At 42.1% G+C, this 12,683-nt stretch overlaps 1 protein-coding gene across 21 annotated transcripts in view; it reads left to right on the top strand.

Moving 5' to 3' along the window:
- TENM2 (teneurin transmembrane protein 2) overlaps nucleotides 1–12,683 on the top strand; it is a 1,222,850-nt gene that overhangs the window by 1,197,666 nt on the left and 12,501 nt on the right. For all 21 annotated transcript variants that reach the window (XM_032337070.1, XM_032337078.1, XM_032337077.1 and 18 more), the window contains 2 exons: nucleotides 8,073–8,369; nucleotides 9,816–11,430. In XM_032337070.1, coding sequence (XP_032192961.1) covers nucleotides 8,073–8,369; nucleotides 9,816–11,430 — 1,912 coding nt within the window. The remainder of the gene's footprint in view (nucleotides 1–8,072; nucleotides 8,370–9,815; nucleotides 11,431–12,683) is intronic.

Here is a 12,683-nt window from a genome sequence, read left to right as displayed (position 1 = left end):
ATTAAAAGAAGACTGAATCAGTAATCAAAAATCTCCCAAAGAAGAAAAGATCAGACCCAAAGCCTTCACTAATGATTTTTGCCAAACATTTAAAAAAGAATTAACAGCAATCCTTCTCAAACTCTCCTAAAAAATAAGAGGAGGAAATACTCCCAAACTCATTTTATGAGGCCAGCATTACCCTAAGTAAATCAGATACCAAAACCGGGGGTGGGGGCGGAACTACCAGAAAAGAAAATCACAGGCCAGTATCCCTGATGAAAACAGATGCAAAAATTCTCAATAAAATACTAATAAATTGAATTTAGCAGCAAGCACATTAAAACAATCATTCACCAGGACCACCAAGTGGGATGTATTCAGGGATACAATGGTAGTTCAACATACATAAATCAAGCAATGTAATACATCACATTAACAGAATTTTTTAAATCATATGATCAACTCAATAGATGCAGGAAAACATTTGAAAAAAGTAAATATCCATTCACAATTTAAAAAAAAATGCTCAGGGTGCCTGGGTGGCTCAGTCGTTAGGCCTATGCCTTTGGCTCAGGTCATGATCCTGGGGTCCTGGGGTGGAGCCCCACATCAGGCCCACTGCTCAGCGGGAAGCCTGCTTCTCCCTCTCCCATTCCCCCTGCTTTTGTTCCCTCTCTTGCTGTGTCTCTCTCTGTCAAATAAATAAAAAATCTTATTAAAAAAAAAAAACTCAACAAAAAGTGTATAAAAGGAATGTACCTCAATATAATAAAAGCCACTTATGACAAGCCCACAGTTAACATCATACTCAATGGTGAAAGATTGGAAGTTTTTTCTCTGATATCAAGACAAGGACGCTCACTCTTACTACTCCTGTTTAACATGGTACTAAAAGTCCTAGACCCAGCAATCAGGCAAGAAAGATAAATAAAAGGCATCAGACTTAGGAAGAAGTAAAATGGTCTTTATTTGCAGATGACATGATTTTATATAGAGAAAATCCTAAAGATTCCACCAAAAAAACCCTGAGATCTCAAATTAACTCAGTAAGTTGCAATATGAAAAATTAATGTACAAAAATCTATAGCCTTTCTATACACTTATGCTGAATTTTCTTAAAATAAATGTCCCATTTACAATAGTGTCAGAAACAATAAAATATTCAGGAATAATTTTTTTTTAAAGATTTTATTTATTTATTTGACAGAGATCACAAGTAGGCAGAGAGACAGGCAGAGAGAGAGGAGGAAGCAGGCTCCCCACTGAGCAGAGAGCCCAATGCGGGGCTCCATCCCAGGACCCTGGGATCATAACCTGAGCCAAAGGCAGAGGCTTTAACCCACTGAGCCACCCAGGCGCCCCCAGGAATAAATTTTAACTAAGGAGGTGAACGATTTCTTCTTGAAAACTGTAAGACATTGATGAAAGAAATCAAAGACACAAATGAATAGGTATCCTGTGTTCATGAATTAGAAAAATTAATATTGATGAAATGTCAATACTACCAAAAGCCATGGGGTTTGAAGGTTTTTTAAGATTTAATTTATTTGAGAGAGAGCACAAGTGGAGAGAGGGCCAGAGGGAGAGGGACAAGCAGACTACCCACTGAGCAGAGACCCCCAAACAGTGCTCTGTCTCAGGACCTTGAGATCATGACCTGAGCAAAAGTCAGATGCTTAAGAGACTGAGCTACCCAAGTGCTCCCAAAAGCCATGTTTAGATCCAATGCAATCTTTCTCAAGATTTCAATGGCACTTTTTATAAAAGTTGGAAAAAATCCTAAAGTTCATATTAAACCACAAAAGACCCTGAGTAGCTAAAGTAATCCTGAGAAAGAAAATCAAGAGGCATCATATGTCCTGATTTCAAGCTATACTATAAAGCTATAGTAATTAAAACAATATGGTAGTGGTATAAAAATGGACAAATACATTTGTACTGAACCATTTGTCTCTAAGAACATGGTATAAATGCTCTCAAGGAAAAAAAAAAAAAAAATACACCAATGGAACAGAATTGAGAGCCCAGAAATAAACCCAAGGATATATAGCCAAATACTATTTGACAAGGGAGCCAAGAATATTCAATGGAGAAAAGATAGTCTCTTCAATAAATGGTGATGGGAAAATTGGACATTCACTTGTAAAATAACGATAGTGGTCCCATACCTTACACTACTCACAAAGATTAACTCAAAATGGACTAAAGGCTTAAATATAAGACCTAAAACCATAAAATTCCCAGAAGAAAATAGGAAAAAATCTCTCGGACACAGGTCTTGGCAATGATTTTTTTTTTTATGACACCTAAAGCACAAGAAACAAAATCAAAATTAACAAATGGGACAAAATCAAACCAAAAAGCTTCTACACAGCAAAAGAAAATTCACAAAGAGAAAAGATAACCTACAGAATGGGAGAAAATATTTGCAAGTTACATGTAAATAAGGGGTTAATACCCAAAATATATTTTTTAAAAAAACATAGGGGCACCTGCGTGGCTCAGTTGGTTAAGCAGCTGCCTTTGGCTTGGGTCATGTTGCCAGGGTACTGGGATCGAGCCCCTCATTGGGCTCCCTGCTCGGTGGAGAGTCTGTTTCTCCCTCTGTCCCTGCTTGTGCCTTCTCTTACTGGTTCTCTCTCTCTCTCTCAAATAAATAAATAAATATCTTTAAAAACAAAAAACGAAAGAACTCATACAACTCAATGGTAACATTAAAATAATGCAAATTGCCATCAAAAGAAATGAAATCTTGCCATTTGTGACAACGTGGATGGAATTATACTTAGGGAAATAACTCAATCAGAGAAAGACAATTATCATATGATATCCCTGTTATGAGGAAGTTGAGAGGCAATGTGGGGGGTTTGGGGGATAGGAAAGGAATAAATCAAACAAGATGAGATAGGGAGACAAACCATCTGAGCCTCTTAATCTCACAAAGCAAACTGAGGGTTGGGGCGGGGGGAGGTGGGGAGGGAGAGGGTGGTTGGGTTATGGACATTGGGGAAGGTATGAGCTATGGTGAGTGCTGTGAAGTGTAAATCTGGCGATTCACAGACCTGTACCTCTGGGGCTAATAATACATTATATGTTAATTAAAAAATTAAAATAAAAAAATAATGCAAATTAAAAACAGGTAAAGGGAAGCCCCCGGCTGACTCAGTTGGTAGAGGATGTGATTTTTTATCTCAGTGCCATCAGCTGGAGCCCCATATGGGCATAGAGATTACTAGAATGAATGAATGAATGAATGAATAAATACATACATACATACATACATAATAAAAATGGACAAAGGACCATTTTGGCATATGAATAGCCAAAAGATACATGAGAAGATGCTCAGCATCACTAATGGTGAGGGCATTGCAAATCAAAACCACAGTAACACCTCACACGTGTTAGGATGGCCATCAAAAAGACAAGAGTAAATGCCAACAAGGATGTGAAGAAAAGAGGACTCTTGTGCACTGTTGGTAGGACTGTAGATTGGTGCAGGCACTGTGGAAAAAGTGCGGAGGACCCTCAAATTTTTAAAAACGGATAATACAAAATCCAGCAATTCTACTTCTGCGAATATATCGAAAAGAAATAAAGAGTCTGTCAAAGATCTATCTGCCCTCCCACGTCCACTGCAGCATTATTTACAATAGCCAAGACATGGAAATGACCTGTGTGCTCCTCAACAGATGAAGGGATAAAAAGCTGTTTATGTATTTATAATGGAATGTTATTCAGTCATAAAAAAATGAGAAAATCCTGCCATTTGCAATGATATGAATGACTCTTGACAATATTACACTAAGTGAAATAAGTCAGAAAAAGACAAATACTGTATGATCTCATTTATGTGTGGAATCTTAAAAAATAAGTACAAATGAAAACTCAGAGAGAAAGAGATCAGATTTGTAGTTACCAGAGGTAGAGGTCAGGTGGAAAGGGAATTGGAAGAAAGTGGTCAAAATGTACGTATTTCCAGTTATAAAATAAATAAGTACCAGGGATATACTTATGGGTGATTGTAGTTAGCACTGCTGTATGTTATATAGAAAAGTCATTAAGAGAATAAAATCCTAATAGTTCTCATCACAAAGTAAAAAATTTTTTAAAAGAAAAAAAACCATCTGTATGAGATGACAGGTATTAACTAAACTTCTTAAGGATTTCATTTCATTACACCCATAAGTCTTTTATGCTGTATAATTTAAATCTATACCTTGATGTGTATCAACTATATCTCAAGAAAGTTGGGGGGAATATGTTAATTTGAACGAATGCTATAACAAAATCCATTTCCCAGGGATGTGGTAAAATGAGGAATAAAATCCCACCTTAAATTATCAATGGCTAATGATTAGCACTTACTACTACCTTATGGTTGGTACACCCAGGCCAGGGGTCAGAGGCCTTGTCAACTCTACATAGTAGCAGTAAACCCAAATGTTCGTAGTCAGAGGTTGGGGACCCCTCTTCTGGTTTTGCCCACAATTCAGTTTCTTCCATAATCTTAGCACGCTTACCTACGAATATAACTGTTATAAGGATGCTCATGTTTATATATATGATTTGCATGTTCTTTCCCATGGTTACATATACAGTAAATATTCATATATATACAAAGATAGATATGCACATGATTATATATATTGTTATATATATGATTTGCCTGTGAGCCTCTCTCAGGTAACTGAAGATAGAGATTTCTATCACTCCAACTGTATTTTAACCAAGAGTATACATCAGAAGCACCCAGCCCCTATTCCCTAGGGGGCTGATTCAGCAGCTGTGGAATCAGCCCCGCAGCAGTGCTCTGAGAGAGCATCCCAGGTGGTGTACAACCACATGCCCGGTAGAGAGCAGCGGGTACAACCTAGCGGGGAGACACTGAGTTCTGGTCTCGGATCCTGGCTCTAGCACTTAATATTTGTATAAACTTGAACAGGGCACTTAAACCTGTCTGTACCTTGTGTGTAAAGTGGGGATAATGGTGCTTGCGTGGGAGTGTTGTGAGGATTAAATAAGATAAAACAAGGGTAGCTCTGAGAACACACTAAGCCCATCATAAATTCTCAGGACACACTGCTTTGTTGGTGTTCTTCATCCCTGCATTCCAGAGTAGGCACCAAGCCCGATACCAGCAGAGATTTAATGCTCAATAAATAATAAATGCACAAGGAGCTGTCTGATATTAACAATGAGAAGCAAAGAGAGAAATTAGTAAGGAAAGGGAAGGGGGATAGAAAGATGACCAAGGAGATAGGAAATACATAAGCATGGTAAGGAGTCATCAGCAGCCCGCTCAAGAAACCCTGAAAATCCTTCTCCATTGTTACCACATTATTCATTCTGCCTAATAAAATGTTGGCAAGGCCTGAACTGAAATTTTCAGACTCACAGGATTAATAGTCTTGATGGCCTCCTGCATTTGTCCCAAATGAAGCAACCCAACATGGCCAAACTTCTATTTCCAGAGGAAGTGATCATTCTGACCCCAGCTTGTGGTTTGTTTTAAATATGGTGACTCTAATCTGGGCTCAAGATCCTCAATAATTCTGACAGCATTAACTTTTGGACCTGTTTGGGTTTTGTTTTTTTTTTTAAGATTTTATTTATTCATTTGTCAGAGAGAGAGAGCGCAAGCAGGGGGAGCAGCAGGCAGTGGGAGAAGCAGGCTTCCTGCTGAGCAAGGAGCCTGATGCAGGACTCAGTCCCAGGACCCTGGGATCATGACCTGAGCCAAAGGCAGAGGCTTAACTGACTAAGCCACCGAGGTACCCCTGGACCTGTTTTCTAAAAATCCTACCATTCCCCCTTTGCTTTCTTGACTGTTCTTCCCCTGGCTGCCTGTTTGATTACATGAATCTTCCATATGAAGTTGGGTCCCCTGTAATCCCAAGAACCCACCACCTTTATCCTATCTCCATCTTTTGATGCTTTTTCTTTCGGAAATGTTCTCTCTCGAGTGATTTATCCCCTTCTCTCTGAGATGACTCCATGGAAATAGCAATATTTTGAGAAATCAAGTATTCCTGGGTTCAAATCCAGCCTCCACCACTTGTCTAGATTTATGACCCCCTCTTAGCTCACCTGCCCATATGTAAAATAATTTCTGCCTGTGTTGTGAGAATTAAAATGGGATAAGGCGTGTAAAGTACCTAGCACAGTACTTATCAACGCATGAGGGCCTTATATCAGTTTAGATTAGTTTCAACTCCTAAAACCAGAGATTAAAAATAACAATGGCTTAAATAAGATGTGGCTTTATTATTTGTTATGACCTAAAAGGAGTCTAGAGGGAAGCCATTCATGGCTAGTACGGATGACCATTAGAAGACATGTAGGTCAACAAGGATCTCGACTTTCTCTGGATGAGCCATCATCTTTGAGGCTTGCATCCTCATAGTCACCCCATATTTACAAGGTGAATGCTGGAGCTCCAGGATCACAGCCACCTTCTACCCAGGAAAAGGAGGAAAGTGAAAGATCCAATGGGTGCCTATTTCTAAGCGCAGTCAGTTTCCTTTAAGGTTCCCAGGAGACCCAGCTGACAGCCAGCACTTACAGCACATTAGCCACCTCTGTCTCTGTCAAAAGCTGTGAAATGTAGTTCTTTACCTGGGTACAATGCTGCTCCCTGGAATACAGATGTCTGTGGTATCAGAATTATTCCGTGTCTCCCCATCAAGCTATAATATGGGGCCCCCAGGGGCTGTGGCAGTGCTTCACAGTTCCTTCGTCATTTGACAAGTCAGGGCACTCAATGCATATATAATGCAGGAATCAGTAAAGCCGGTTAAATGTCTAAGTGGTTACCTGGCTCAAGTGGGAAGACCGAAGTTCCAGACCAACCCCACCACTTCATTGTTATGTGACCTTGGGCAAGTACATAACCTCTCTGCTTCAGATTCAGTTTCCTTATTTGTCAAACTCCAGCTCAGACAGAGATGCAAACTGCCTAACACAATGCCTATGTACACTAACCCCAACATGTGTTAAAGTTATTATCACCACCATCATCACTGTTATTATTAGATGCTAATGAATTATTAGATAAGGTAAGGAGATACCAGATCTCTCTCACTTCTCTTCCTTCTGCCTGTTTACATCTTTCCTTGCCTTCAGTGGTCACCCCAGGGACATCTGGATTTGCAGTCTATTATCCTGAAAGAGCCCAGGCTCAGTCGGCCTCATTTTATTCACTTCCAGCTATCCACTCAGGACTAGCCAAATCTCAAGAGTCCCTCTCCTTTGCCCCTAACCAGAGTCTAGTCACCCAGCTCCACCTTCTGGGACAGGCTCTCTTCTCTGATCAGATCAGCTTCTAAATAAATATTAAATTATGTCGAGATGTGTTCCACTTTTTCTTTCAAATCTGAGTAAATCAGTTCCTTTGTTGGAATTCCCTAGCGCTGTTGAGGTCTCCCCACTGATGTCTTGCATCCTTGACAGTGGCAAAATTTTTCTCTAGACAGAAGTGAAGAAGTTCACATAGCAATAAGCTTTCCTATTCCCAGATCTTTGCAAAATACAGATTTCTCAGTCATCGTCCCCACCCTCCTGGGTACCTTAAAAAAATCTTGGCACCTACTCTTAAAGCTCATTAGCTACTCAGCCAGTGATGTGCCAGAGAGGGGTTGAAAGTGTTCAAATATACAAATTATTTTGCCCTCCAAGGAGGCTGAGCCGGGCATTCAGAACCCCAGTGTCCAGGGCTACTGTATATGACTAATTTGTACAGTGCACGATTTTCACTGTTCACACTTTCTATGACTGGATGACACTCCTTCTAATTGGGCAGTGCATGGTCTAGTAACTGCTCATGGCAGCCATGCCTGATTGCCTTAGTCATCTCTGAACTTAGTCCTGACCTTAGTCATCTCTGACCATAAGCAGCCTCATTTCTGTATCTTAGCGCACCTTACAAATATTACCCCTTTCAAGAAGTTTAGAAAACACTACTCAAAATAACTTCAAGGTTAGTTCTTCCTCCAGTGAACACCTGTTCCCTGGCCATGTCAGCCATATCCTCCATAGAAGCTAACATACCCAGGTGATAGCTCTCAAACCAAGCCCTTGTGTTTTCCTAGGTCCATGGAAGAAATCTCTTGTCCATTGACTATGACCGGAATATTCGGACAGAAAAGATCTATGATGATCACCGGAAGTTCACCCTGAGGATTATTTATGACCAGGTGGGCCGCCCGTTCCTCTGGCTCCCTAGCAGTGGGCTGGCAGCAGTCAACGTCTCATACTTCTTCAACGGGCGCCTGGCTGGCCTTCAGCGTGGGGCCATGAGTGAGAGGACAGACATCGACAAGCAAGGCCGAATTGTGTCCCGCATGTTTGCTGATGGAAAAGTGTGGAGCTACTCCTATCTTGACAAGGTAGGTAAACGTGCTGTCCTCACTGGGCTGGGGCTTTCCCTTATTCACACCACTCTTTTTAAGCTGACCTGATATGCTCTGCCACAAGACATTTAACATCTTTCCTCTGACTCTACAAGGTCTCCCTTCATGCTCCCATCCTCACTGGGAGGGAGGAAAGTTTCATAGCTCATCTCTATTACCATTAAAAGGAGGGGGAAAAAGTGTTAGACACTTGGTAATGGCAAAAAGAATGGATTGTCTGATTTTATTCAAAAAAAAAAAAAAAAGAAAGAAGAAAGTGTTGTTGAAGCAGACAGCAGACAGAATCATCCCACTGGCATCACGACTAATCATTATTTATGTATCAGAAATGCAATGATTCGTTTCTGCCTTGCCTGAAATTAAGTCATCCAGGTAGGGAATTTTGCCTAAAACTCAAGCACAGGAAGCAACATCCTCCTACATGGCCTGTTGGCTGAAGTGGCCAATGGATTCTTTCTACATAATTCCCTGTGTCTGAAAGTGCCAAATTCAGGTCAGAAAGGGTCAGGTTAGAGCAGCAGTGAACAGAGGTCCCTTTGGGGCACAAGTCAAGACTTTTGAAGGCTGTCCTGGTCCTCTAAGTCATTAGACAGGTATTTGCTCAGCTTGGGCCTCTCCCCTATATGCACCACGACACAGGTTCCAGCTCCAATTCTTCCTTTCTTGCCTCCATTACCACAGTCACTTGCAGACAGAGTAGTGACCTCCTCTGTAAGAGTGGGGCTGATGTCCCTTTGGTCATCCCTGAATCCTGTTCTCATTATGCCATAAAATACTAGAATGGTTGACCAGGGGAGGCAAAAATCTCCCAATTGCCTCAGGTTTGAGACCATTTTTGGCCCCCAAAATTGATGATTCTGGATTCATCTTTTCAGTAGTTTCTAAGCGGAAGATACGCTTTCTCTTAAGATGTAATCAGGGTGGCCAAAACATAGTATAGGTGTCCTGTACTGGGCCGGTGGCAGTCATTTCTAAACAATCTTGGGATTTCTTGTTATCAAGCCCGAGAGGCAAACTCAATGCCTCTTACCTCAGTCCTTCAAGCCCTCTCCACTTAACGTATGGTCCCAGCAACATCAGGACCAACCAGAAGCTTGTGACAAAAGGAGATTCTCAGGCCACCTCCCCCTTCATCCTTCATCCTCCCACCAAACTACTAAATCAGAATCTGCTTTTTAACAAGATCCCTGGGTGTTTCACATGCACATTAAAGTTCGGGAAGCACTGGTCCAAGTAGCCACCATAGTCCGTCAGAATTAGCTTGCCCCGTGAAATCAATCTACTCATAATCTCTGGTCTAAACTTCTCTACCCTTCATGATTTTTGAATTGCCATTTTGGGAAAAGGAATAGATTCTGGATATTTGAGTGCTTGGTCTTAAAGAACTGACTCATGCATTTCTTCCCTTTTTCCTTCCTCCAGTCTATGGTCCTCCTGCTTCAGAGTCAGCGTCAGTACATATTTGAGTATGACTCCTCTGACCGTCTCCATGCCGTCACCATGCCCAGTGTTGCCCGACACAGCATGTCCACCCATACCTCCATTGGCTACATCCGCAACATTTATAATCCCCCTGAAAGCAACGCATCAGTCATTTTTGACTACAGTGATGATGGCCGCATCCTCAAGACGTCCTTTTTGGGCACCGGGCGCCAGGTATTCTACAAGTATGGGAAACTCTCCAAGTTATCAGAGATTGTCTATGACAGTACTGCTGTCACTTTCGGATATGATGAGACCACCGGTGTTTTAAAAATGGTCAGTCTTCAAAGTGGGGGTTTCTCCTGCACAATCAGGTACCGGAAGATAGGCCCACTTGTGGACAAGCAGATCTACAGGTTCTCTGAGGAAGGCATGGTCAATGCCAGGTTTGACTACACCTATCATGACAACAGCTTCCGGATTGCAAGCATCAAGCCCGTCATAAGTGAGACTCCCCTTCCTGTGGACCTCTACCGCTATGATGAGATCTCTGGCAAAGTGGAACACTTCGGCAAGTTCGGAGTCATTTATTATGATATTAACCAAATCATCACCACCGCTGTAATGACACTCAGCAAACACTTTGACACCCACGGGCGGATCAAGGAAGTCCAATATGAGATGTTTCGGTCCCTCATGTACTGGATGACAGTGCAATATGACAGTATGGGAAGGGTGATTAAGAGGGAGCTGAAACTGGGGCCTTATGCTAATACCACTAAATACACCTATGACTATGACGGGGATGGGCAGCTCCAGAGTGTAGCGGTCAATGACCGCCCAACCTGGCGCTACAGCTATGACCTCAATGGGAACCTCCACTTGCTGAACCCAGGAAATAGTATACGCCTTATGCCCTTGCGCTATGATCTCCGGGATCGGATAACCAGACTTGGTGATGTACAGTACAAAATTGATGATGATGGCTATCTGTGCCAACGAGGGGCTGACATCTTTGAGTATAACTCCAAGGGCCTCCTAACAAGAGCCTACAACAAGGCCAGTGGGTGGAGTGTTCAGTACCGCTATGACGGTGTGGGGCGGCGGGCTTCCTACAAGACCAACCTGGGCCATCACCTGCAATATTTCTACTCTGACCTCCACAACCCCACCCGCATCACCCATGTCTATAATCATTCCAACTCAGAGATAACCTCACTCTACTATGACCTCCAGGGTCACCTCTTTGCCATGGAGAGCAGCAGTGGAGAGGAGTACTATGTTGCCTCAGATAACACAGGCACTCCTCTGGCTGTGTTCAGCATCAACGGTCTCATGATCAAACAACTGCAGTATACGGCCTATGGGGAGATTTATTATGACTCCAACCCTGACTTCCAGATGGTCATTGGCTTCCATGGCGGACTCTATGATCCCCTGACCAAGCTGGTCCATTTCACTCAGCGTGATTATGATGTGCTAGCAGGACGATGGACCTCTCCAGACTATACCATGTGGAAAAATGTGGGCAAGGAGCCAGCCCCCTTTAACCTGTATATGTTCAAGAGCAACAATCCTCTCAGCAATGAGCTGGATTTGAAGAACTACGTGACAGGTGAGGACTCTACCATCTCAGTTGGTCAGCGACTCCCTGTGGGGTGGTTGTCCTGCCAGACTGTTGGGAACTTCAAAAGAAGGTCTTACTTCTAATGATAGGGCAATCCTGGAGACCTATAAACACTGGTCTGTCTAGAACAGGCTCTAGAACAGTCGGATAACAGCAGTACAGAGCAGTCTTCAGATCTGCTTGAAGATGTCCTAGCCATTTTCAAGCCCATTTAGTTGAAATAACTTTTATAAGAGCCCTCCCTACCCCAAGAGAGGAAAGCAGCCTCATGAAGGGGGAAATAATGGGACTCTGGTGTCAGATTCTCTCTCCTACTTATAAGCCAAAAGACTTTGGGCTAGGCTTCTAATCTCTCTGAGCTGTAGCTTCCTTTTCTGTGGAAAGGTACTAATAAAACCAACCCACAGAGTGATTGTGAGAAGTAAATGAACTTACATAGGTAAAGCTTAGTGCCTAGCACTTAGACAGTGGGTGCTTACAAAAGAGTATCTGCTCATGCTATTACCATTATCATTACAAATGAAGCATTGAGTTAGTATACGTATGACATGACTAAGACCCAGTTCCCTACCTCACAAGCAGGCTGGCAAGATACAAAGAGCCAATGATAACACAGAGCCAAATTAGGTTTGTCTGTTCAGTTGTTTATTCAGTAAACATTTATAGAGTGACATTAGGCTAGATTCTGAGGATAGAAATGATGAATAAGACAAACACCCTTCTCTCAAAGGGGGCTGTGTATGTGTGTGTGCCTGTGCATGTGTGTGTGTGGATGACTTTAAGTTTGGAATTTGTGACATAGTACAAAAGTGTCCCGTGTCAAACTGGGCCTAAAGATTGAAGGGAATCTTGGATGGCAGAAATGAGCTCAAGGCTAAAGAAAGACTATGAGTTAAAAGGACATGGGAAGCTTGGAGAAGGGTATGGATTGAGGGGCCAAGGAGGGCAAATAATCTCCTGCCTCATTATAAATGAGAAATTGGTAAAATAAGGGTCCCTATCTCTTATACCATCCATATATCTCCATCCATCTATCCATCCATTCACCTATTTGACAAATATTTTCATAATATCTAACATATACTGAGTATGAGAGATGCAGTGGACAGCAAGATAAAGAAAGTCCTTATCCTCGGGGAAATAAGGAAATCAGGATGGATGGATGGATGGATGGATGGATGGAGAGACCAACTTTAGGCAAGGAAGCCAGAGTCACCCTGTCTGTCCATGCATTGTTGAGG

The sequence above is a fragment of the Mustela erminea genome, chromosome 3, assembly GCF_009829155.1.
Source record: "Mustela erminea isolate mMusErm1 chromosome 3, mMusErm1.Pri, whole genome shotgun sequence".
Taxonomy (NCBI): Eukaryota; Metazoa; Chordata; class Mammalia; order Carnivora; family Mustelidae; genus Mustela; species Mustela erminea.
This window is presented reverse-complemented; position numbering and strand designations above follow the sequence as displayed.